The 27,183-nt window shown below is 36.5% G+C and overlaps 1 protein-coding gene across 10 annotated transcripts in view; it reads right to left on the bottom strand.

Annotated features, from left to right (window-relative positions):
* Window positions 1-27,183, bottom strand: part of SYNE1 (spectrin repeat containing nuclear envelope protein 1) — a 575,153-nt gene that overhangs the window by 18,556 nt on the left and 529,414 nt on the right. For 8 of the 10 annotated variants that reach the window (XM_069069647.1, XM_069069646.1, XM_069069648.1 and 5 more), the window contains 10 exons: window positions 17,591-17,778; window positions 16,578-16,728; window positions 12,747-12,929; window positions 12,164-12,301; window positions 10,537-10,728; window positions 9,681-10,014; window positions 9,066-9,134; window positions 7,100-7,242; window positions 4,151-4,277; window positions 2,752-2,963 (listed from right to left, as the gene is read on the bottom strand). In XM_069069647.1, the coding sequence (XP_068925748.1) occupies window positions 2,752-2,963; window positions 4,151-4,277; window positions 7,100-7,242; window positions 9,066-9,134; window positions 9,681-10,014; window positions 10,537-10,728; window positions 12,164-12,301; window positions 12,747-12,929; window positions 16,578-16,728; window positions 17,591-17,778 (1,737 nt within the window). The remainder of the gene's footprint in view (window positions 1-2,751; window positions 2,964-4,150; window positions 4,278-7,099; window positions 7,243-9,065; window positions 9,135-9,680; window positions 10,015-10,536; window positions 10,729-12,163; window positions 12,302-12,746; window positions 12,930-16,577; window positions 16,729-17,590; window positions 17,779-27,183) is intronic. The other 2 variants (XM_069069649.1, XM_069069650.1) reach the window with 1 other exon arrangement.

Here is a 27,183-nt window from a genome sequence, read left to right as displayed (position 1 = left end):
TTTCCATATCAACGGCCTAAAAATTATGTCTATGTAATACCAAAGCAATTAGCCAAATTAGTAATTTTATCTGTCAATCAGTTTGATTTGTTGGCTTTTTGAAAATAAGAAATGTAGTGTCTGATTTTTTTTTTCAGTTTTCTATTGTTGTAAGCATTATGTAAGAGAAAGTCAAAGGGATCATGAAAATCTACTTGTAGAAAGACCACAGAGTGGACCCCTAAAGAGATTCCCAGGTAGAAAAGAATGGAAAAGGAAAGGTACAGAGAGGCAAAGCACTCACCCATCAAGTTCACCATTAGCTCTGACCTGATTTCTTTGAGATCTAAGGCAATATCTTTATTTTCATGTCATTTCTACAGGATCCAGGTGCAATAGCAAGATTGTTCCTATATTTTATAGATATGACTTGAAATAATTTACTTAGAAAGAAAGGCCTTAGATAATAAAGATTTTAAAAAATTCATCTTTAGGAAATCACTAGGCTATAGGTAGGAGCTGCTTTAGGATGCTAGTCATGTTACTTCAACATCTATTGGAAACACTCTTAGACTTGAAGTTTTTTAGAGTAAGAATAATATATCTTATAGGAATCGATACCCATTTATAGACCAATTACCTCACTATAAAACTCACAGCAGTTATTCAAAATATGTTCACTCTTGTAGTCACCTATGCCAGAGTTAACACCTCTGGTTAAGTCCTGGCAACCTCAATGCAGCCTGACCCTGATTACATGTAATTGGGAAATATTTAATAAAATAAATAAAAATACAATAAAACATAGATAATTTTAACACGTGGCTTTCTATGTTTGTAGGGATACTCATGTATGATTTAGAGGTCCCTGTTTCTATAGGAGGTGGACACTACTGACCTACACTGTCTTTTCTTCTCCATCTTGGCAGAAGGCCTTTCTCTCCTTAGCTTCAGCCTTTGAAGACAAGTTGATATTTCTCTAGGCAAGGCTAGTTCCTCCTACTTATGCCCTTGGGACTATCTTCTTCAGTCTCCTTTGGAGCTTATCCCATAGATTCCCCCCATTCTAAATATAATTTTTAATTTTTCCTTATATAGTGGCTTTGTCCCCGCTGCCTACAAACATTTCTTAAAAAATAACCCTTCACCTGACCTTACCATCTTTTCAAACTATTGTTGTCGTTTAGTCATTTCCAGTTGTGGCTGACTGTTCCTGATCTCATTTGAGATTTTCTTGGTAAAGATACTGGAGTGGTTTGTTAATTCTTGCAGATGAGGAAACTGAGGAAAACAGGTTGAAGTGACTTGCCCAGAGTCACAGAGCTAGTAAGTGTCTGAACCTGGATTTGAACTCAGGAAGCAGAGTATTTCTGACTCTAGGTCCAAGAGTCTATTCAGTGTGCCACCTACCTGTCCTCTTCAAGATATTATATCTGTTTTGCATTTCTCAGTAAAACTCCTCCTAAAAATTGTCTACATTTGTTGATTCTATATACATATCTGTCATTCCCATATTAACTCTTTTCCTTCTAGCTTCCAATACCATTTTTGACCTCATCTGCTCCTTCCAAGGTTATTAACCACCTCTTAATTGCTAATTTTAATGACTTTTCAGTTTTCATCCTTGACTTCTCTGCAATTTATGACAATGTCAATCATCTCTTCTTTCTGTGTAGTTTCCTCCCTTGGTTTTCTTGGAATTGTTGTCTCTGGGTTTTTTCCACCCTGCATAATTGTTCTGTCTCCTTCACGTTTGCAAGATTATCATTCATTTCCTATCCACTAAATATGGGTGTCCCCCAGGGTTCTGACATAAACCCTCACCAATTATCTCTCTATATATGCTCTCTTAGAGCAACTAGGCAGCACAGTGGATAGAGTGCCAGCCCAGGAGTCAGGAGGACATGAGTTCATATCTGGCTTCAGACATTTACTAGTTGTGTAGACCTGGGCAAGTCACTTAACCTTTTTTTGCCTCAGTCTCCTCATCTGTAAAATGAGCTGGAGAGGAAAATGGGAAACCATTCTAGTATCTTTGCTAAGAAAACCCCAAATGGGGACAGGAAAAGTGAGACATGACTAAAAAAAGGACTGAAAAACAAAAATCCTCACTTTGAGGATCTGACCCTTCACTTACTGTGTACCTAGGATTAAGTTTAATCACTACCATTTAGTAGTTCTATGACGTCACTTTTTTGGGTCTCAGCTTCCTCATCTGTAAAATGGCACAGTTGGATAAAATGTTCTTGAAGTTTATTTCTGGCTTTAATAGACTTTTTTTAGACCCTCACACCCTACATTGTAACTATAATGATTAGCAGTTCCTTGTAAGTGGGAATTTTGTATTTCATGGATGTCTAGATGGCTGAATACAGGCCATTTGAAAGATGGCTACCTTTAGACTTGAAGGAACTGATTCAAAATGGGGGAAGCCAAGTCCAGGAAAGTCATCTCCCCAATGCCTATGATCATGTAAAGTCTAACAGCACTAAAAGCAATTGTACTATGATGAATGATAATGAACATTCTCAGTCCTGGACAACTGACATGGGAACAGTCTTTCTTCCCCTCATGGGGGGTGAGAGACCTTGTGTCAGGCGCGTGTCCTGGCAGATAGCATCAGGAATGGTTGTTGTGTCTGCTGACTTCACTCTAACACAATCTGTAGGTCCTGTTCCAAGGGAGTGGCCAATGGCACAGTGATTAAAGGGAAATATTATGGATATGAACAGAAAAGGCAAGGCTGAAGTTTTTTGTATTTTTTTAAGCTACCTTTAGTTTTTTGATTCGCAGCTCGATGGTCTGAATGTCGGTGCTGAGATCCAGACGCTGAAGTTGTTCTAGCTCCTCTTCTGTCTCCCCCAGCCAAGCCCAGATGCTGTTCAGGTCAGAGTTGAACTGCTGCCATTGCTGGAGATGTTGCTTCATTCGCAGCTCCTTGCTCAGGGCTTGGGCCTGGATCAGCTCCCATCGATCGATCACACCTAAAGGAAGGCATTTCTGCGTCATGAGATTCATTAACACATGGACATTTTGGGCAGACACACTAAGACCTGCTATATGTACCACTTGAAACTAAAAATTAGCAAAACCAGTCAGGAGCTGGAGACAACAATAAATTGAAAGTGGATAGGCAGCATGGTGCCATGATAAAGCACTGGACTTGGAGTTAGGAAGACCTGGGTTTGAATTCCTCTTCAGATACGTTAGTTGTGTGGTCCAGAGTAATTCATTTCACTTTTGTGCTTCAGTCTCCTCATCTATGAAATAAGTGGGTTAGATTCTGTGACCTCTAATTCACCTAGGTGGTGCAGTAGATAGAACACTGAGTTTGGAGCCAAGAAGACCTGAGTTCAAATCAGGCTTCAAATACTTATTAGCTGTGTGACTCTGGGCAAGTCACTTAAACTCTGTTTGCCTCAGTTTTCTCAACTATAAAATGGGAATAAGAATAATAATACCTACCTCACACAGTTGTCAGGAGGATCAACTGAGATAATATTTGTAAAGTGCCTGCCATAGTACCTGGCATATAATAGGAACTTAATACATGCTTCTTCCTCTCTCCCGACCTCCCCTCCTTCCCTCTCTCCCTCCCTCCCTCTCCTTCCTTCCTTTCTCCCTTCCTTCTTTTGTACAGATCAGGGGACCCCATATCTATTTGAGTTTGAAACCACTCCATTTTGCATCTGCTGCTCTGCCTGGTTTCAGTTACACAGAACAAGATGCCCCTACCCAGGATACTCCTTGGTGTTTCCTCTCCCTTACTTTTCTGCCTCCTTTTGTGTGTTGACTCTCCCTCCATTAGATTGTAAGCTCCTTGACAGTACAGTATTAACCATATTTCCAGTGCTTATCATTGTGCCTAGTACATAGCAGGCATTTGATACGTGTCTATCGATTTGGATCAGATTGGGTGAGACATGAACAATATATATAAGAAGGGAAATAACACATTTGGATGCCTGGAGCATGCGATGGATGGTCACAGTGCTATTTACTTCTCCCTCTCCCCCAGGCAATCATCACAGTGAGCATAGAAGCTCTGAGCACTGACTAGTGCAAAGTCGATCCAAGGGACATGCTGGAATCCATGCTTGGAAAATGTTCGTTCTCTTAGAGCTTGAAGGGCTACCATTTCCCTCTTACATCTCAGGGCGGTGTTACTTACCAGACGTTTGTGTTTCTGTGCTGTTCAGGTTAATGAACCCAGATAATTTCTCCTCTTCTTCTTTCAGCTTGTGTCCCAATCGCCTTACTGAATCAATACTCCCACTGCACTCTCCCAGCAGTTTCATCTGTTAAAAAAAAGTACAGTCACAAAACACAGAAACCCCCATAGGTCTTAGTCATACAGAGTAGTCTAGATATAAGAGCAGAAGAAAAGATCGATATAAAATGGATGCTGGGAAGCAGCTTTGTGCCAAAGTCTACACCTTCTTCTTGTACCTACCTCAATGTCTGTGCATAGTAGGTGGTTCAATAAAGAGTTGCTGAATAAATAGGGATAGAGGAAAGGGGCTGGACTCTACCAATGCTGGTTGGCACTTTCTCTTGAACTAACAGTTTTGAAAAGTTGCCAAAAGCAAAGATGTCAACTATATGGTCCTCAATCTGCAAGACTTGATTATGGCTCAGATATAATTGGGAAATAGTCAACAAAATAAATAAAATACAGGTAATTTTACATTTTAAACCTAAGGCAGCCTGCAGGAATCTTGATGTATAGATCGGTGGCCCTCATTTCTATTTGAGTTTGAAATCACTTTCCCAGAATACCTGGAAGTTAAGTGACTTGCCCAAACGCACAACTGACATGTGTCAAGAGACAAGACTTGAACACATGTCTTGCTGGTTTCAGAACTGATTATCCACTATGTGGCATAATCTCTGCTGAAGAAATATTTTCAAAAATAGGTTTTGTCATTATTAGTCTGTTATTTGAATGATACACAGAAGTCAAAATGTATATGTTATGTATGTATCTTTTTTTTTGCCTTTTGGAGGGCAATTTGGGGTTAAGTAACTTGCCCAAGGTTACACGGCTAGTATTTTTTGTATGGGTGTTAAGTGTCTCGGGCTGGAACCGAACTTGGGTCCTCCCGACTCCAGGGCCAGCGCTTTACTCACTGCACCACCTAGCTGCCCCTGTATGTATGTTTCTATAGACAAAAAAGTATCTTAAATCATATTTCAGTCACATTGCATGATATGTCCTCAAAATTCCCTTTAAAATTATGGACTGAATATTTAATCCATTGAATTAAGACCTGAACTGAGATGTTCAAACAGCCTGGAACCTGGAACACACCATATCATCTTAGCAGGTGACTTAATCTTCCAATTTCTTTAACTCTGTCATGGGAAGGACAAAGCTCCCCCCCCCCCCCAAATCTCCCAGGAGTATTTTATGCATTGACTGACTAAAGTGTTTGGAAAGCATAAAAGCTGCACTGACGTCAGCATTTTATGTTTTTTTTCTAAGAACATTAAAACACCATACAATATATCTGAAGGCTTGTATTTTACTCTTACAGAACATTTTCAATTCCATTTTTAATGCTGTCAACATTACAGAAAGAAGCAAGTGGACAATTTCAGGGCTGCACTGACCACAAAGCATTATTTTTCAGAGTCCTTAATGGAGTATCACAAAACTAACTGCTCCTCTTCAAAGGGACTTCATAAATATCCTCAGTAGTCCCCAAATTGATTATTTAGTAGGGTCCAGATGTGGTTTCATGGGTATGAGAAGAGCTCCCAGGGTTGACATTTTTTTCTGCTATAGCAGGTTAGTAACTCATGTATGTAACTCAACTTCAGACTGTTGCTGGGGAATATCAAGATCTGCCCATGGTCACACATTTAGGATTACAAAAAGCAGAATTTGAATCCAAATCTTTGAGTTTCGAAGGCATATTTCTCCTGCCTCTTCTGGCTTCTCAATCTAAGGACAGCCACAAAAGATCATAATCTATTTGTAAAAGGATAGAGTAGCAGCTTAATCAGCTAAAGTGGAACAAAATGAAACTTGTCAACCACGATGGCTTTTCTACCACTATTAAGAAAGGTATGAACTCTAATACACAGTAGCTAGGCTCATTCCCATTCTTTTCCTCAATCAATCAGCTGGAAAGCATATATTAAGTGTCTATTATGTGTTGGGCTCAAGAAGGAGAACCAATGTACACTGGAATAGCTGCTGTGAACACTGGTAATTTATATGTCCCAATGTATCTTTCTGAGGGGTCTTTTGGATGTATGTAGCAAAACGTTCAACGGCAGAAAAGACAGAGGTGATTTTGTTCCCTAGTTGGTAACAGACAGGGAATAGCAAATTCCCTGAAAAAATAATTTCTTCATTGACACCTGGGCACAGGGCTAAATTATGTCACTGTAGAGTTAACCATAGAGTCATAAGCAATAGATAATAGCAGAAAGAGCAGCATATTGTACTGTCCTTTCCTAACTTACTTCCATGGCTCATTATGTTACAAATGTCAGAACTGTTTTCCCTGACACATGAAAGGTATTAAAACATCCAGAATAAACATTTTATTAAGGGTTACTAAGTGAATTAGTTTAGCCAGAAGAGGAAACAGAAATTTCATGCCTCATTGATAAACTTGGTTTAATAAATCATCATTTGAATTGAAAAATGAACCAAATAACAACTTGGTCCTGAAGAATCTTGTAATTTTCATTAAAATAAATCTCAAAAATATATTGAATAAGTTGGGATAGAATGATGATGACGATATATTTAGCATGTTTAAAAATAAGTGGCAGTTAGGTGGTGCTGTAGGTAGAGCACTGGCCCTGGAGTCAAGAGGACTCCAGTTCAAAGCTGACCTCAGATACTCGACACTTACTAGCTGTGTGACCTTGGGCAAGTCACTTAACCCCAAATAACTCACCAAAAAAAAAAGTAAGGTAAATTAGAGGTACACAAAAGGCAACCATATAAGGTTGCTATTTTTTGGTGATACTTTATGTCTATGTAATCAAGGGAAGCATTGTATTGAGAAAACTGACAGAGTTCCTGGACTTTAAATATGTTGTATTTTGTCACAGGGACTTTTTTCAAGGGATTATGAGCAGTGATAGTCATGATACTCACGTATCCTTTATAAGTAGCATCCAATTCAGGTCCTGTGGGTGTTTTGCTGCGGATAATATTTTCTGTTTGTTGCATCTGAAAACGGCTGGCATCTAGGGCTTTATCGAGCTGTCGGATATGTGATTCTAATGCTCCTGGCTCACCTGGAGTGTGACCATAAGAAAAGTGATCTTTAGCATTATGTTTTCCCAATCCAAGTTTTACATTTATAGAAAAGTTTAAGGATTTATTCTCAGATAAGGAAGCATGGAAGAGGCGTGTGAGGGAATTATAAAGCAAATTTAGTAGTGACATGCTCATGTGTTAGAGTTTTTATTTTTTTTTTAAGAAAAATGGTTAACCAAGTGATTTTTTTCCCTAATAGCACTGATGACCTTGATATTTTTACAGATAATTTTGCAATCTGTTCTGAAAACACTTGTGACTCTTCACCCTTTTCTAGTCTGATCTTTTGAGAAGGTGGATTCTCAATGTGTTTGGTAGGAGGCCTTATTAAACATACATGAAATATTGCAATGAAGTCCACATTTCTCCTTCCAAGTAAGGGAAAATTGCCTCTCATCAATTTTCATAGAGAACAGAAGGAGTCCATATCTTGCGATATTTTATCCTTACACTTCATTCTGGGGAACCAGTGAAACTGCATTATTTCTTTGAGGGGAAAAAAAATAAAGTTCTGATTAAGCCACCACAAAGTAGCCATAAGAGGCTTGTATTGAAAATGTGAAAGAAGGCCAGAAGGGAGCAAAGCTTTTACCAAGCATATAGGCATGCTGTCACATGCTCTTGAGAATATTGGATTGTTTGCCCCTACTATTTAAGTTACAACACTTTTTGCAAATAAAAAAAAATGGAATAACTCTTTGCTATAGCCTGTGATCTAAATAGTAGCACCAATCACCACTGTACTATTGGTATAGAATCAACTAGTATTTTTAACTGTAATTTTTTTTAACATAGGGGACAAATCATCTAACATGGAATTAGCTAAATGGGATTCTAGATATAGATCTCTACCGGATTTTAGAGGTCATCTAAATTCCCTCATTTTAGAGATGAGAAAATTAAGATCCAAATGACTGGTACAATAACTTCATCAATGTCACACAAATATTGAGGTCAGAGCTGACAGCTAAAGCCAGTTCCTCTGACTCCAGATTCAGTACTATTTCTATTATACAACTGTCTCCCAAATATCTAGCTCTTCTTAAAAAAATTCAGTTATGTTACATGATTTGGTCCCTGTATCTCTCATTATTGGTAAACTATTAGAATTGTAATTTAAACCCAATTGTGTGCCCTCCTGAAAGTTACTGTCTGAGCCAGATCCTAGAAATTACTAGGTAAGAGATTTCTCTCTCTCCTCCCTGTCACCTCACCATGAAAATTTCTTTAAGAAATCTATTTCTCTTTAAAAAGAAAACCCAAGCCTCCAGAATTTATAAAATGGATCGCTGAAGTAGAATACTTTCATCTAATAGAATTAATGAATTTAAAGCACCCAAAATTGGATCTTAGGGTCGAACAAGGCTAACATTTCTGATTTTGCAGATAAGAAAACTGAGATGTTGAGAGGCTGTCTTACCCAAGTTTATAACAGTAGTTAACCCTACCTAGGAAGAGAACTCATGGCTCCCCTAGTCCATTGCTCATCTCACTGCACTCTGTAAGCTGCTGCTATTATGGCTGTAAAGGGCTAAAGACCATCTTTGTTTGTCCTTGATAATAGTCGTTAGTATCTAACATGTTGAGAAGGTGCCATGTCTCATCTTGAAAACCTATCCTCTTGATAATGAGTAATATGACAAGTATCTTCCAGCAGAGAGATAAGAGAGAAAAGCTCTGCATTAACATGCTTGTGCCATAAGCTGAGCAAAGTTGGGCAGATGTGCTAAGAGAAGGAGATTGTTACAGGCATGGGTGAGGAACTTGGTTCTCACTATGCTTAGGCTGTTTTCATGCCTACCAGAGGTATTTCTGATTGCATTTTCTGTGAGTTTTACATAGGCCTCAGGGCTTTCTGGGATCACTACATCTGCAAAAAAAGCACATTCTGAGTTGCTTTCTAAGCACTGGAAAGTTCATTCTCCTTATGGAGGAAATAGTTTTCCTGGGAGGAAGGGAAAAAAGCAAGTTATCAGGTCTAATTTGCAGTATGCATCCTTTGGAATACAAAGAAACAATTTCAATTCTGGAATGTCCCCTGCAACGAAGAGCTATAAATCAGAGCAACAATAGTTTTTTTCAGAACAGTCAGACATCTGGGATATAAATTAGCTATCAAAGGAAAAAAAGAGTCATAGGATTCTCCCCTAGGAATGAATCTAACATTTATAAAGGTTGACATATGACCATTCCCCTTTAGTAACAGCTAATCAAGTACAGGATTAATTGTGCCCTCATGTACAAATCCCACTGATTTTAGAGAAAAGAAAATGGTGCTAGCCTGCTAAATCCAGGATCATTTATATATCTTTGTTGGGATTTAGATTTCTTTCCACTTTCTTTAAAATAAGCTTAGATTTAGATTTCTTTTTACATTTAGATTTCTTTCTAGTTTCTTTAAAACAAGTGCTCTCACCTGCTAGACCAATAGCTCCCCGGAGATAGAAGTCTTTGTCTTCTTGACCCTCTTCATCTTCGGAAGTCAAGGTTCTTGAAACTGCTGATTCCAGGTCACGACTGAGATCATAGTCATGATCCCACTCCAGAGGGATGGAGTCTACACTTGCAGGAGTATCTCTTCCTGACCTCTCGCTCCGGAGAGGTTGGGGGAGTGAAAGGGAGAGATTGGAGAATGGATGTGGAGAGAGCACGCTGTCTGCAGACTTATCATGCCAGTGGATGTCGGAGAGATCTGCCGATTCATCCAGGTCCAGCTCTCTGTCAGACAAGTCATGCTCGTCATCTGTCAGCTGAAGTAAAAGCGACACCAGGCGTGTTAATTTTGTTTTTAGACTCCTTCTTTCCTATTTCTCTTCTGCTTAGCTTCCAATCTTCACCTCCCTCCAGCTCCCCTCTCTCCCCATGTTCCTAGCTTAATAGGGAAAATATAAACTTCATAAAATGAGAATGAAGACCTGAGTTTAATATCTGAATTCATGTGGAACATAGGAATCTAGCAAATGAACACATACTAGCAAAATCCAAGCTCATCTCTAACACTTATAGGCACACACATACAGTCTACCCTCTCCCCAATACATACCTAGAGTTTTAGTAGCTTCTAGACCTTCAAACATGAAAATATCAGTTTTCAGAGAGAAAAAGAGTCACCTAAATTTTGTTATCATGAGTCTTCCATTGAGCTACTTTTTTTTTCTAAGTCAATTATCATTCTATTTTGATCCTTTGGTAGGTTTCCATATCTTTTTGATAAGAGGTAAACCCACTTAAAATTCAGAGTGTTATTAATAAAAGCTTTGAATGGTACATACAGGAAGGCGAATCAATTTCTTATGGTATCGTTCCACACGACCAAAGACCTCCTGACAGTAACGCCGGAGTTCATCCAGTTCTTCTTCGATGACAGCTGCATCCAGTGGTTCACTCTTTTCGATCAGTTGTTCTCCTTGGGCAATTATCTGCTCAATTTTATGGTGGTTCAGTGAAATTTCCTGCTGGAATGCCTTAATAGCACAAAAACTGTATGTAAATATCATTGCCCAAATTCATGTTAAATCATTTTGAACTGTTTATATATTTTAGTTCATTATAGGGAATTTGGCCATGAATCTATTATATTTATTCTCCATAGACATAATTGGAGACTATCAGAGACTTCCTAGAATAGAAAGTAAAAACATAAACCCATAGATTCAGATGCCAGGAATTGAAACTACCAGCTTTCATTAAGTAGAACTCTCCTTTAAGTGAATGAGAAAAAACAAACACTAACAACCCCCCTTAATTATAGCTACTTAATACACTTTTGTATAATGGAGGCATAGATGCAGAGGTAGAAAGGAACTTATCAGTCATCTACTCCAAGTCCCTGATCTTGTAGGGAGGAAACTGAGGCCCAGATATATCATGTCACTTGCCCAAGTCACATGGGTGGCAAAGGATAGAACTGCATCAGGTGGGCAGCATTAGGTCTTCTGATCCTGGCCAGACTGAGTGTTCTTCCCCCTGTACCAAGCTATCTATCAACATCTATCTGCTTTCTTATAGAATCAGAGAAAAATAGCCTTGGAAGCCAACTGAGGATAATTTCCATCAGTTCCTATGATGTAAAGCACATATTCAGAGCAATGTAATTGAATTATAGTATTTTACAGATGTAATAAACCTGGGTAAAAAATAAAACTTTCCTACAAAATGCTGGCAACAAGCGGGGGATAAATTGGTTGGATGATAACCAATGCCAGAAAACAAATGAACAAACTAGACCTCTTCAGAAGCTTTATGTTAATATAAAATATTAGTGTTTACTATGATACTTATCTATGATCATAGAAAATAGTATCATTGAGATAATATATAATTAATCATCTTGTCATTGTGTAGATTTCATTATGCTATCCTAGATCATTAGGCACTGAGGCAGTTAAAAATCCCTTGAGAAGAAGTCTCCAGAACCTTTCTTGGTAAATAATTTAAGTGCATATCAACTCTTCCTATCAAAAATTCTTCTCTTACCTTATTGAGACCTTCCTCTTCCAAATTTGGCTAATTTCCTCTTATTCTGTCATAAGTGATAATGAAGAATTACAAGGCTTAGCCTTGAATGGAAGGATTATTTTACATTACAAATATTTGCAATGATCAGAAAAAAAATTAACTAGCAGTTTAGATAAAAAAAAAATTTCGACCTGAAATCCCAATGAAACACTGCAGAGAGGTTAAAAGAATTGTTGCACAAGTTGTACAGTGATTCGGTAGATTCCATTTAGAAAAATTAACTAGCAGATTGCTGTCAGTCCTGAAACCAAGTAAACATTTACAGGCCTATTTCCTGTCTTCTTCATTCTGGCCTACAAAAGAGGTATCAGAACTAAGCTTTCATGAATTCTCTTTTTATCCCTCTCCCATGAAAGACCTGAGCCACACACAATTTCTTACCCTGAGTTGTTTTATTTTGGCTTGAACATCACATTCCGAAAAATGTTCAATGTTTGTGAGCTGCAAATCCATCTCTGTTAGCCAGACCAGAATGCTATCACGAGCTGTCTCAAACTCTTCACGCTGGCCAATAAAATGCTGAGAGGAAAAGGAAAATAATGTTGATGTGTGGTAAAGGTCTGTCTTTCTAATGAAAGCCTGTAGATCAGGGATTTTTAACGGGGTTGGTTTTTTGGGGTTTTTTTTGGTATCATAGAATGTTTTGGCATTCTGGTGAAACCTATGTACCCCATTTCAGAATAATGTTTTAAAATTCATAAGATATGTAAGATCACAAAGGAAACTAATTTAATTGAAATATGGAAATAAAAATATTTTTTAAAAAACCTTCAAAGACCCAAGGTAAGAACCCTTACTCTAGACCAATAAGTAGACATTTCCCTACCTTTTTCTTTCTTGTCTCTTAACCATCCCAAATCCCTCTAGTATGGTAAAATTAGAGATATATAATATAAAACTCCTTTCTGATGGTTCAGTGCTTGGGCACAGCACCTCTAAGTTAAGAACAAAGCATGAGAAACACCTTGAGTCTGCGCAAGATGGAGGTGACACGCTTTTGTAAATTGTCCCATCTTTGGTTGCCTTCATGGACCATCTGTTTCAAGCTACAAGCAGAGTCAGTACGATTCTCACGGGCCAAGCGTCTATATTGTTTGTTGATGAGTTCTAGTTGGGTAAGACTTTCATGGACTTGTCGCTGGAAAGCCTAAAACCACAAAAAAGACAGGAATAGTATCAAAATGCCATCATGTGAAAAGTTCTCTGTAAAAGTCTGTTGATTTTTCTCTTATTGTCACAAATATGGGAGCAGTTTAAGTTTTTCTATTTATATAAGAACAAAGTACTGCTTAAGGTCTTAACTGAGTTAAGTCGGGGGAGGGGGGGCTATCACCAGAAAACTGGACACCAGATAGAAGTCCCCAACCCCTGCTCCCACCACAGCAGCTAGGTGATGCAGTGTATAGAGTGCCAAGAATAGAGTCAAGAAGACTCAGCTTCCTGAGTTCAAATCTGGCCTCAGATACTTACTAGCTGCTATGTGACCCTGAACCTGTTTGTCCCAGTTCCTTATCTATAAAATGAGCTGGAGAAGGAATGGTAAACCACTCTAGAATCTCTGCCAAGAAGATCCCAAATGGGATCATGAAGATTTGGAAAGGATTGAACAACAAAAGGGATAGTACCCACATTGAAGAAATCATAGATCCTTTGAGTACTAAACAAGGTATAAATGTGTTTGTTACCTTTCATCTCTTACTGAACGTCTTTTCAAATATATGTTACCTCCATAAAGATAATTTGGGAAAGCTATCAAAAAGTGATGGTCCTATCCACTTTCAAGAATTTAACATCTTATTAGGACTTGAAGGGAAAAGAGCTGGAAATCAGGTCATATTAGGAAAAAGAAAGAATGCTTCAATAAATAAAAAGGTAATGTAGGATTTTTCTTTGAACAATTCTTCAATTTTCTTTAGTAAATACAACACAAATATTGGTTGGTTGTTTCCTTCTAAGGATTATAAATAAAACAGAAATGGAAATTCATTTGGAGAAATAAGTTTGTTCATACCATGAAGCAAACATTTTAGAAAAATAGTGTGAAAAGTAAATTACCCTTGATCCCAATAATTGAGTGAATTTAAATCTCTAGTATATGTTTTTAAAATGACTGGCATTTTTTAGGTAGAAAATCATGCGAAAGAGAGAACAAAAAATAAACACTCATTTGCCTAACAGATCTCAAAATCAGGATGTAATTCACAAATTACCTTAATTCTGGAATATTTTTGCCCATAAAATAAAAGTCAAATTGGCACTTGGGGGAAGCCAGTTATTTATAAATTTCCATAAATATATCCATAGATATACAAATTTCCATAAATATATCCATAGATATACAAATTAATTTTAACTTGTGGTAAAATTTTTAAAAATAACATTTTCAAATAAATCTGGTGATATGTAAAGACCATTCTTGTGGCTTTACATATATTTTAAATATGCTGTCATTTTTTTTAAACCATGGACATTTAATTGCATTCACTTTATATTATAGCTTATATCTGAAGAATCTTTACACAAATTGCATAATATGCATTATTAGATTTTCCATCTGTCCTTTAAAATGTAGTCTGTGGTGTTAATGTAATGATCAGCTTATGACATTTTAACATGAAACCAAAGAATATGCTTCTCTTTCTTGACCAGGCAAGAGGAAGACAATTCAATGATTAATTAGTGTGTACATTTGAATCTCATGGTCACCATTAATGTATTTCATTACTTAGGGTTCCGACAAATTTCTATCCCTATAATTATACTCCTTTGGAGACTCCTATTAATTTTTCATGTACTCTACTTGATTTTCCATTCTATACTGATTCATCATTCTCCCTTGCTAAAGAGTGGGAAGGAGAACACAGCATTTGCTACCCTTGAATAGAGAAAGATATCTATTTACTCAAGAGAGAAGAGATGCTCTGTTATGGGTAGGCAACCCTCCACATCTCATGGGACTTTCCTACACACTTGACATCCCTTAAAAATGTTATTGTACATTTTCCATCAACAAAAATTTCTTTCTTTTCTCTTGCTGTTTATTTAATTTTGTAATTATTTCTCTTAGTTAAGAAAAGCTCCAGGGCTCAAGAATATTAATTTAATTATTTAAGCTAACCATGTTGTCACAAAAGGAGCAAAAAAGTATAAAAGAACATCTAAAATTACTATTATACTAGGATAAGACAGCTACAAAAGATTTTACCCTTAATGCAAACTGACTGTAATATACCTTTGTACATTAATCTCAGGGTTCACATGAAATGCCACAAAACCTCTTAAAGAGCTTGGCATCATTTTCAAAGTTTTGGGTCCTCAGAGGAATTAGAATTTGCAGAATAGCAAACTTTCTGTGATCTAGTGTAGGGCTTCTTAAACTTTTTTCACTTGCAACCTCTACCAGCACTTCTTACAGAAGCACCAAGTCTGGTACAGATAGATACTATTGCATTCACTCAAGGATTCCCATAGAACTTATCTGTCACATTCCCTCTAGTGTTTACAGGCTGCCTTTCTATAAGCTCTTCTGACTTTCTATGTTTATCTGCTACTTTTTCTCTATTACATTATATACTTCTGAAAGGACGTAATTGTATTCTTTATGTCTCTTTATAGTAAATCAATAAATATTCAGAGAAATGAAAGCAATAGGGTTTAGGTTTGTGGTCCTGTTTTTTTAGTATCTTGAGCAGTCAGAGGCAAAAAACTTTAATTGCAATTGATTTGAGTAAGATAAATGCTTTAAACTATTAGTTCAGGGTGCAAGCTTTTTATTTTTTTCATTAGTAATTATTTCTTCATATCTTTCTATTAATATCAGATGAAGGGAGAGGAGTCACATCAAGTTGAAATAAATAATGTTCAGCTGTGAAAATGGGAAACAGCTGAAGGGTTGGAAAATGAATGTTTCATTAAGATAGCAACTGACGGAATGGACACAGGCTTGGGAACTGGAAGTAGACCTAGAACAAATTATGGAATGATTCCATTCTTTTTTTTCTTTTTTGGTCTTTTTGGAGTGGGGAAGGGCAATTGGGGTTAAGTGACTTGCCCAAGGTTACACAGCTAGTAAATGTTAAATGTCTGAGGCTGGAGTTGAACTCAGGTCCTTCTGACTCTAGGGCTGGTGCTCTATTCACTGAGCCACCTAGCTACCCCATGACTCCATTCTTAATGAATTATTGTTATACCATTGCTTTTTCATCTTCACGTTTCACCCCAACTTTAATCAAACAAATACCAAGTACAACCTGACTTTTATTATAATAAGTGGATCAGGACTAAAATGTTTGGCTCAAAATAAGGGGAAAACAATCCTTATTTTATCTTTTAAAAAAACTTTTAAAAAGTTTAAACATACCAGTTAATTTAAAAATGCATGATATTATTTATGATATCTTTCTTTATGGCACTGAAAAGTTACTTAGAAAAAAAAAAGACAAGGGGGTATTTTCAAATAGAACATGGAGCCAGGCTTGTTTCTGTGTATTCATGCTTGTTGTTGCTTTTAAAATCTCTCCCTTAACCAAATACTTATGTGAAACATCATAGTTCTGATATTTGGTGACTAGGCCAACCAACATATTTACCAACTTTTATGATTTTTAGTAAAAAAATATGTGTTTGTCACACACATGGGACTGTAAAATAGTAAAGACATTAGCTGACCAGTTACCAACTGAGTTGTATGATCTGAGTGCATTTAGTAAACAGTTTTTGTCCTGGAACAGAGAGGCAACCAGTTGGCTGCTGTAACCGGATAAGTAGATATTGAATTTCAAGCTTTGTAAGTCACCTCAAATTTCTTGAGCTCTTCCTTAGCAACTGTATACAGCACCCCAGAAGAGCTGGGGAAGGCAGCAGTCTTCTCAGAAAGCTTTAGCCAGTCTTCAAAGCGAGAATAGTCATCCAGAAACTTCTGCCACAATCGCCAGGTCTCTTCAATTCTGTGACCAAAAAAAAGTACCAGAGTTTAATCGTTCAAGACTGTTTACACACAAGAGTGCTGCCTGGGAGCAAGACAATGGTCACAGGATTGAGAGGGACCAAACAAGCAACTGTTGTGCCAAACAATAACGGTGCCTTACCCCAAATTTGACCAGGGTGAAAACAGACAACTGCTAGAGCTAAAATAAAACAGCTGTTTTTTTTTTCCCCCTATGTCCTGAAGCCCTGGATTTGGAATGTGTAGAACAGGATACTCTAAAGCAAGAAACATGAGCTCCATTGAATCTGTATAAAGAGGCTTATAAATGCAACACCACGTTACAGTGTACACTTATGCCAGTATTCTAATGAAATAAAAATAAGGCTTGAGAATTGCAGTCCAATATAAGATCAGGCTCACCCTCATAAAATGGATGTTTTTGCAACCAGACAAATAATCATTTTTTCATTGGCAGAGCACTGAAACTGGGGTTTAAAGTCATTTCATTCTTTATCCAACACCCTGATGTTTTTCAGTACTTTAAACTTCCAAGAGCGGAGAGATAAATCATCTTTGACTTGTTACATTTTCATTGCTAATAAGTGAATGTTCCTTTTAAGCAAAGTCACATTTTTCCAAATGTAAATTATCTAGTTAAGGAAGTCATAACTTGACTTGTTAAGGTTATGTTTCTTTCATTGCACGCTCATATTACTACCAGCCCCACTCTAGGCTATGGTAGAATTGAAGTATCAAAAATATTTTCTAGCTCTGTAAGGACTAAGGAAGAGTGACACATTTTTATACCAACTCATGTGGGTGGGTGGGCAGGTTGGGGGGAGAGTGTTCTCTTTTTTAAACAGTTTAAACATCCTGCTTACTTGAGTCTCCTTTCCATGGACATCGCACATATGTTTCTCCATCGTCTGTCTAGGTTTCGTGTTGCCTGCTGAATGGAGTCACATTCTGTCTCTGTAGCACACGCATCACAGTCATGGAGAAGCACCTCACACAAATTGAGGACTGATGCAACACCAGTGCTGTGTTTCTCTATGTCTCTTTGAAGTTCCTAGAGGAGAATACATCATGCTTAGGTCAAAAATCAAAGGACAAGCACGCAAATGAGGCAACTGACAATTTACATAAGGAAAATTCAACAACTCTCCATAGATTTATTTGATGACTGATAAAGAACGAGTCTTCCTTTGGAAATTTTATGTGGGTCCTAGGACTAAAAATTAGGAGTTGAAAGCAGGCATTTTGAAAGTTACAGAGAAGCAAAATTATTGAATTTATAATACTTTACTGGATTATTGGAAGAAAACTTTTTAAACTGGGAATGTGGTTGATGATATTAAAGGCCATAAAAACCATTTTCAGGATGCAATTAATAGATCCAGGTAAGTTATAAGGTGAGGATAAACCAGGAACAGCCTTCCCTAAACAAATTAAACCTTTAAGAACTATGTGTGTATATACAGAGACTTCATTTTCAGCAGCTATAGTGTGATATGGTTGAGAAGATAGTCTATATTTCAGAAACCTGCATGTAACTGAGAGAAGAATTTCTGAGTACAATCATTTCTACTATATATGTAAATACACACACATATGTGTGTGTGTGTGTGTGTGTATATGTGCAAAGGTAAGCGTGTATCTATATTTACATATGGGGAAGCTCGGTGGCACTGCCAGGCCTAGAGTCTGGCAGACTCATCTTTCTGAGTTCAAATCTTGCTTCAGAAACTTGCATTTTATTAAATATCACTTTTAATAAGGCAAGTCATTTAACTCTGGGCAAGTCACTTAACCCACTTTGCCTCAATTTCTTCATCTGTAAAATGAGCTGGAGAAGGAAACGGCAAAGCACCCCAGTATCTCTGCCAAAAAAACCCCACATAGGATCATGGAGAGTTGGACGTGACTGAAATGACTCAATGACAAAAAGATTCACATATATCATTTTTAAAGGCTTAAGTAACTTTTAGAGATTTATAGAATAGAGAGCCATCTACCCCAAAGCTGAATCTACCTATATGTATTATCTCCTGTAATTAGAGTATGAGCTCTTTAAAGACATGGATTTTGTTTTCTTATTTGTTGGCCCAGCCCTTAGCACAGTGCTTGACAAATAGTATGTGATTAATAGATTCTTTTTCATTCATTCATTCAAACGTAGCTAGATGATAGATAAATAGTACCACACAGCAAACATGTATGTACAGATAAAAACAATAAAGTATGATAGACAGACAGATGGACAGATAGATAGATAGCAGTGGGTCTTGACCATTTTTTATGTCATGAACCACCCTTCAGTCAGATGGAACCTTCTTAGAATAATGTTTTAAATATATAAAATTGGGGTGGCTAGGTGGCGCAGTGAATAGAGCACCAGCCCTGAAGTCAGGAGGACCTGAGTTCAAATCCGACCTTAGACACTTAACACACTTACTTTGGGCAAGTCACTTAACCCCAATTGCCCTCAAAAAAGGCAAAAAAAAATTATATATATATAAAATTGAATACATAGGATTAGAAATAAAACCAATTATAGTAGAATACAACTATCAAAATATCTTAATAAAATGTTCACAGACGCTTGGTTAAGGACTACTGTGCTAAATATATAGGTGTTTTGACTATATTAGACAAACTAGCATGATTAAAAGGCAAATAATTGCAATTTATAGTAAATTCAGTCAGAACAAATATAATCTAAGTACTGTGGACCTCTGGAATAGTGATAGAAGAGGTCAGCAGTTTGTCAGTATAAAGCAATCAGATGTGCCTCCAAATCTGGCAGTAACCAGAACCCAAATTTCCACACAAGAACTATGCGGTCCCTCCCTTGGCTTGGTCACTCACCCAAACTCTGCCCACAAGAAAGGGGCAGAGAAAATGCAGAAAGAGAGGAAAGATGCTTTGCTGTCCTGGCCTGCTTGTTGACAATATGTTGATTCTTTATTACAATGGCTCACCTACAGATGTTTTTCATAATTATTATTACATTTATGTATAGATAGTACATTGTCTTTAGGGGAATCAGGGTATTTTAAATATTCATATCTAGTTTCAACTCTATTATTCCATATGTTGCTTAGAATACCCCCATGGAGCCCAACTAGAGGCAGTATGGTTTAATGGATTAAGAACTAGTTTTTAGTTAGAAGGACATAGGTTCAAATCTCTTCTCTGAAATATACTGGCTGTGTGATCCTGATCAAGACAATTAACCTCTTGGGGAGTCTTCTAAAATTATAAGTTGCAGAGTCTATGAGCATGTGTGGGCAGACAAAATCTCTCCAGGAATTTTCCCTTCTGATATAAATCACAATTTTGGTTTAAAAAAAATGTAGTATACAATCTAGATAGACTCACCACAGTTTAAAATCTTCATGTACACATGAAGGCACAATTTCTGAATCACCCCAGATTTTCTACCATCAGCTATGTCACAATCATGGCCTTTACCAGGAAACAGTCTTGCTAACTTCTACCAGACTAATAAAGATGTATAAAAGAAGCTATGTATTTTTTAGCCAGCAATTTAAATTTAAAATATTTAAAATTTATATCTGTTTTATATATAGCATCAGAGTTATGTTGACTTTTTTTTTGCTTTGTTTTTGCACATAATTTCCCTAAATGTTCTTTCATATGATAAACCTGATTTGGATGAAATGAAAATACCATGAAATATCAAATACCAAGAAACGACTGAACAGTAAGGCATACCTTCCAGGCATTTATTTATATAATGATCTTCACAGAATCACATAATTTGAGAATAAGGATCACAGTGATCCTTTAGTCTATTCCATAGGAATCCCTATATTATGACACACCTGGCCAGTGGTTGTCCATCCTCTGTTTAAAGCCCTCCCAGGAGAGGGAACCTATGACATATTGGGATAATCTGTTCCACTCTAGGTAACTCTGATTGTTTGGAAGTTTTCTTTTTCTTTTTCTTTTTTTCTGGAATTGAGCCTAAATTGGCCTCTCCCATTGCTTTTGGTTCTGCCTTTTGGAGCCAAACAACAACAAAAAAATCTAATCCTTGCTTTACATGTCAGTCATACGACAGTGATCATGTCCCCTGCCATGAATCTTCTCCAAGTTAAACACACCCACTTTCTTCAGCTAATCTCCATTTGGCCTGAACTTCATTCATCTCTTTGCCCTTCTTGTGACACTTTGTAATTTATCAACATAACTTCGCTAATCACAGAACTCAGAACTAAACCCAATATTACAGATGATGACAATATTCTGCTGAGGACAGAGGAGAGTGGGACTCTCATCTCCATCCTGCTGGAGATTCAGGACTGCATTAGTTTTTTTTAGTTACCATAGCTCACTGTTAACTCACATTGAGCTTGCAGTTCACTAAAATGTCCAAATTATTTTCAGAACTGCTACCTAACCATGACTCATCAATCTCATTGTGAAGATGACTTTTTTTTTACCCAATTAAACTTTATATCAATCTCTACTGAATTTAATCTTATTGGATTCCTTTTGGATTCAGAGTCTTTAATCTACTGTATTATCTATCCCATTCAGCTTTGCATCATTGGCAAATTTGATGAGTATGACATCTATGGTTTTATCCAAATTCTTGATAAAAATGTTCAACACTATAATGTCAAAAATGTATCTCTGCAGTACTCTACTGGAAACCTCCTAACATGATGAATTGCATAATTAACAACTATTATTTGGGTCTATTCATTCAAACAGTTTGGAGTCAATCTGATTGTATTATGCATATCTATTCATCTCTCCAAGAACAATATGAGATACTTTATCAAAAGCTTTGCCAGAATTTAGGTTAACTATATCTACAGAATTCTTTTCATCTATGACCTTGGTAATCTTGTGGAAAAAGGAAATAAGGCAATGAGGTTAATTCTACCTATTTTTGATGAATCCATGCTAGTTTTTGTAATAATTGCTTCCCTTTTTTAGATGCCTGCTAACAATTTCTCAAATGATCCATCCAAAAAAATTCCCTAAGAACAGAATTCAAGCCCATTGTGGCCTATAATGTGCAAATTCTGCTTCTGTCCATTTTTTGAAAATCAGGACATTTCCCTTTTTTCCCGATCTTGAAATCTCTTTTTCATTTTCCATGATTTTTCAAATATCACCTCCAGTGGCTCAGTAATCATATCTGTTAGTTCTTTCAGGACCTAAAGACACAGTTTTCAGGGCCAGGAGAAATGCATTCATCAAGGGTGGTTAGGCAATCTCTTACTATCTATTTATATATTGTGGGCATCAACTCCCTATTAGTCATTTTTTTTCTGTCACTTTTCATGTAGCAATCATTTTCTTTGGCAGAGAATACAAAACAAAACAAAAAAACCAAACCACAAATAAGTATATTCCTAGTCACTGGTCTGCCTGGAAAGAGTATGACATCTCACCCTGACTCCCAGACTAAGAAAATAGTAAATATATTCTCTTGGTCAGAACACGAATCTTCTTTTCTTCATTTTTGGGGGAGAAAGATGATTGTATTAGTTATTTTGTACTAAAATTAGGACTCAGAGAATCCAAGACAACATGAAAAATGGTTTGGATTCCTAAATTTTAGGAAGCTGACCCCAAACCAAAACATTTCTCTTCCTTCTCATTCATTTTTCAATTATGTTCTTCCTATAGATATTTTTAACATATTAATACCTGGTAATTAGATGACATTAAGGATCATTTTTAATATAGTGAGTCATTATAAAACATCTTAATCACATGTTGATAAAACTTTTAAAAAATCAACAGGTTCAATGAGCATCTATCAATTAGATATTGTGTGCAGAACACTATGGAAGGGGTTAGAAGACTCATGAATTTTAGATAAGACATAATCCCTTATTTTGAAGAGTTTATAATTCACTGGAGGATACAACAGTAAATAAAAGATATAATTTTGAGTGATAGACACATGAATAATAGTGACTCATTTGTATAATAGGGTAAGCACTTTTCCAATACAACTCCATGATGTATGTATAGTATAAAGATGACTGAACTCAGCATCCATCATAGCGGTCAGAAGACATAGGTTTGGGGGCAGCTAGGTAGCACAGTGAATAGAGCACTGGCCCTGGAGTCAGAAGGACCTGAGTTCAAAATCCGGCCTCAGACACTTGACACAATTACTAGCTATGTGACTTTAAGCAAGTCACTTAACCCCAATTGCCCTTCAAAAAAAGCAAAAAAAAAAAAAAAAAGACATAGGTTTAAGTTAGACCTCTGAAATTTATGAGTTATTTGCACAGACACATCCTCTAATCTCCCAGGCCTCAGCCTGCCCAACTGCAAAAGGGGGATAGAAATATTTGTAACTACCTACTTCATAGTACTGTTTTGAAGAAAGTGCTATGAAAACCTTAAAGAAGTGAAATAAGTATGGGTTATTAATATTACAAATATTCTCATTTGACAGATGAGGAAGGTGAGACTCAGCTAAGGTATTTGTATTAATTCCCTAAAATATATCCTTTCCCTTCAATCGATGTTTTACTGAGGTTTCAATAATGTGTGTGTAGGTAAAAAAAAAAACTGTTTATCATTTGTATGACAAACTTTCTCCATTATTGCTTAATGGGATAGTTGGAACATTAATGGCTTGGGTGAAGAAGGCAGCATGATCAGCAAAATTCTCCAACCATGACATATAACCCTCCGTATGATTCTCCCACTGTTACCATGTCGATGAAAGAGACCGTTGTGGTTCTATCTGTAAAATTTGGTCTCGTTAAGTGATTTGATTACCTTCCAGTGTTGTAACATTTTAGATAAAACTGTTGTGCACATGAAACTGATCTGATTACATAGCTACCCTACTGAAACATTCTTGTTCCATTGTATTCTTCATCTTCTGAATTTCTACTGCCTTTTCCAAAGGGTGAGAGGGAGACTAGTGAGCCCAGATGGGTCTTCATCAGCATCTAATGTTCAACTCCACCCAAGTAATAATACTCCTGAATTTTAAAAAGTCTTAACATATGACCATACTAAGCAGCCCCAATTCATAGTCAATTCACTTAACCTCAGGCCTTAGTTTCCTCACTAACAGAGAGATATATAGATTGATAGATAAATTATATAAAAGTATTTTTAGTTCTAAAACCTATGAAGCAGCTAGTATATTATATACAGTAGTACAATAAATACAGTGTTAAACATAGAATTAGGAAGACTTGGATCTGAATCTTGCAATTGTTACTAGTGGTATGATGCTGTGCAAGTCATTTAACTACTCCCAGTTTCAATTTCTCTCTCTATAAAACTAGAATAATAATGGTACCAATTTCACAGTTATAAGGATTAAATGAGATAAGTGAAGTGCTTTGCAAATTTTAAAACACTACTCAAGATGAGCTATTATTATTGTTGCAATTGTTGATATGTTATATAGGAAAAATTTGTTTTAAGTTCCCGGGAAAATCAAGGAAATTAGCAAATTATTCTTTAGAATATTTGTATCTACAGATACAATAATAATGGAATCAGTCCTTCTACAGTCCTTTGGTGAGTCAGCCTTAATCTCTCTAGACCAAGACAAAGGTGACAACTTTAGCAAAGCCTTTTTATTCTTTGATAATCTAAATATGCTAAAACATATTATATCTATAATTAATATAATATCTCCAATACCATAATATCTATAATCTTAAAGCTCAGATAATATGTCAGGAACTTTTTCTTTTATTGACACTAATAAAAACCATTGATCATTCTACTGTGCCATTGTAATTACATCAAACAAAGCAAATAAATGATAAATTGTTTCTAAAGCACAGAGAAATTGTAACAGAAAGTCTTTCAAAGAGACACACTCTTCTTCATTAGTAAATATTTCTGAATGATTATTTTACCTTTGAAATAAATTTTAAAAAGTCTGAACATTGTTATGGAAATGGGAATTTAAGATCTTTCCTGCCCCTAGGCCCTTTGATAGGCTTAAGTGGACCTGGAGGCTGTGGCGGGAGGCTTGGTTTTTCAGGAATGCCCACACCTTGGTGCTTTGTGATTGGGCAGTGGGTCAAGAGGGTTGTGACATTCTCTGAGCCAGGAGAAGGTTATATATACCCTGATGTGAGGCTTTGATTTGGGGCTCACTTTGAGAAGTGTTGTGTGATTTGACTGGATGAGACTCTGGGCAGCCTTTGAGCCCCCCTCCTTTGAAAACCCAGATGTTGGTGCTTCCCTCTCTGGTAACTGTGACTAGGTATGGATGTAATGGTCAGACAGTTGGAAGCCTGTCTGCTTGATCTGTTTCTCTGTCTTCTTGTAACTTCTGCTTGTAACTTGTTTGTATTCTCTGAAGTTTGGGGTGCTGACCTTTTCTCCCTGAACTAGGCAAATGACATATGTTTTATTAAAACAAGATTGTTAACCCATTTTGAGTTGCTTTCCTTTAGAAAAGCAGATCTAAGAACCTGTGTTGGCAGCCATTCTGGGGATGCTATGGTGCCTGCTACTACAAACACCTAAAAAAATCTATCTTCATACTGGTAAACAATCCTTGGGCAATTGGTTTTCTAAAATTTCTCTTTCAGATAATTATTTTTCTTTTGTGTTTGCTCAGGAAAAAAAAGACCTAGATCTTGGAAAAGCCCCCCAAAATGTCCCAATATCACCAAAAATTTCATATAAAATTAGGAAGAAAAAACTAGTATAAAATTGACAAATACTTAAGTGCCTGTGATGTGTATGTCATATTCATAAACTATTTAAATTTGCTTAATTGGAAAAAAATTATCTTCAATAATAGTGGAATCAGAATAACTATGAAAGAACACTAATGCTATAATTAAAGAAATAAGAAGAATCTAATTAAAATGCTGAGCATGCCATACATCAATTAGTTTCCTGTAAGCATAGGGTCATTTATTAAATTATTTCAAATATCTATGATCTGTCTTTGAGAAAGTATGACTAACTTTAGCATTTATTTGACAAATAAATTAGAGCTGCTGAAATGGTTTAAAAATATTCTTATAAAATGAATAATAGTCATGGTTACAACAGAGAAATCTCAGTATATACATATGTATGCATAATCGAGAATAAATTGTACAATCTCATTTGCTAACAGGAAGATTCACATTTTTATATTACATGCTAAAGGATATCATTATTAAAGATGTTTTGTGACAACCTATTATTATTTTAAATTTCCTTTTATAGTCGTTTAAGAAAGCATTGACCCTGAAGCAGCTATGGAATAGTGAAGAGAAGGAAGCCAGGAAGACCTGAGTTTAAATCTAGTCTCTGACAATAAACTAGTAACACCCAAGGGAGTCTCAGGCACTTTTGGACAGCTCTAATAGGGAGTGTTTTTTTTAAATTTAAATTAAAAAAAATGTTTACTCACATGGAGCCTAAAGTTTATCTTTACATCTTCCTCCCATAGCTCATGGTGTATATGGGGTATTAAACAGAAAAAAGTCAAATGCCTCATTTATATGACAATCTTTTAAATACTTGAAAATAGCTGTTATGTCCCCCATCAGTCTTTACTTTTCTAGATTAATAATTCCCAGGTTGATTAGAATTAGGAAGAACACATAGGAAGGCAGCTAATGAGCGATATTACTAGAAAGATAGCCCCAGTCCCTCAGAGTTATTCCTTTAACTATAAGATGAGCTATAACTAGATGAACTCTGGGCATTTGACCTGTTAGGGCTTGTGGGTTAGGAGAGTGAGCCCAGAGCCTATGGACCACACACAGAGCTTGTTTAAAAACTGTTGGGAGAGAAAGAGAGATTTCATGTCTTTGTGCTCTTGTGTAGATGCTTTCAGCTTTGGCTCAGCAGCCAAATAAATGACTTTTTGTCAACATCTGGGAAGTCAACAGGAAATAGTTAGAGAATAATTGCATATGCTATAAAGTAAATTGGTAAAGCCACTTTCCATCATCATTTGTGGAAGCAGGATGGTCAGGCTTTCATGTTGTTTGGCAGCCAACAGATATATAAGCTCCAAGGACTAGGTTTTCACTGGCAAATCTCACCCTACTCATCTCCATTAGATAACTCCATAACAAAGGTGCCTCAAATCCTGAATTTTCTGGTTAATTTCAAACATTAAGAGATTACAAAGAGAATTATAATAATTGTGATAAGCCATAAATCCAATTTCAAAGTTACTGAATTTACTACACTGTGGTGGTATTTTAATTCCTACTATAGCAAGACATCATTACATGGTATATTCACAAGAATTTACAAAGCTATATTTGACTGACAAGATCACCACTAAGGGTTTGAAGGCTTATATAGAATCTATAGGTAAGTCAGTGCCCTTTCAAATAAAATAATAAGAAATCTTCTGATTTTGTGTGTCTCTCTGTGTGTACTTTTGCTGAAGGAAATTACAGGAGGGAGGAAAGAAGGAAGAAAGGGAAGAACGGAAGTAGGGAAGAGAAGGAAGGAAAGAGGCAGGGAAGAGAATGAA

This window comes from Petaurus breviceps, unplaced genomic scaffold, assembly GCF_028583685.1.
Source record: "Petaurus breviceps papuanus isolate PSGF00001 unplaced genomic scaffold, PetGlider_PUasm1.0 90784, whole genome shotgun sequence".
Taxonomy (NCBI): Eukaryota; Metazoa; Chordata; class Mammalia; order Diprotodontia; family Petauridae; genus Petaurus; species Petaurus breviceps.
Note: the sequence above shows the minus strand (reverse complement) of the source record. Positions and strands in the feature narration are given on the sequence as shown.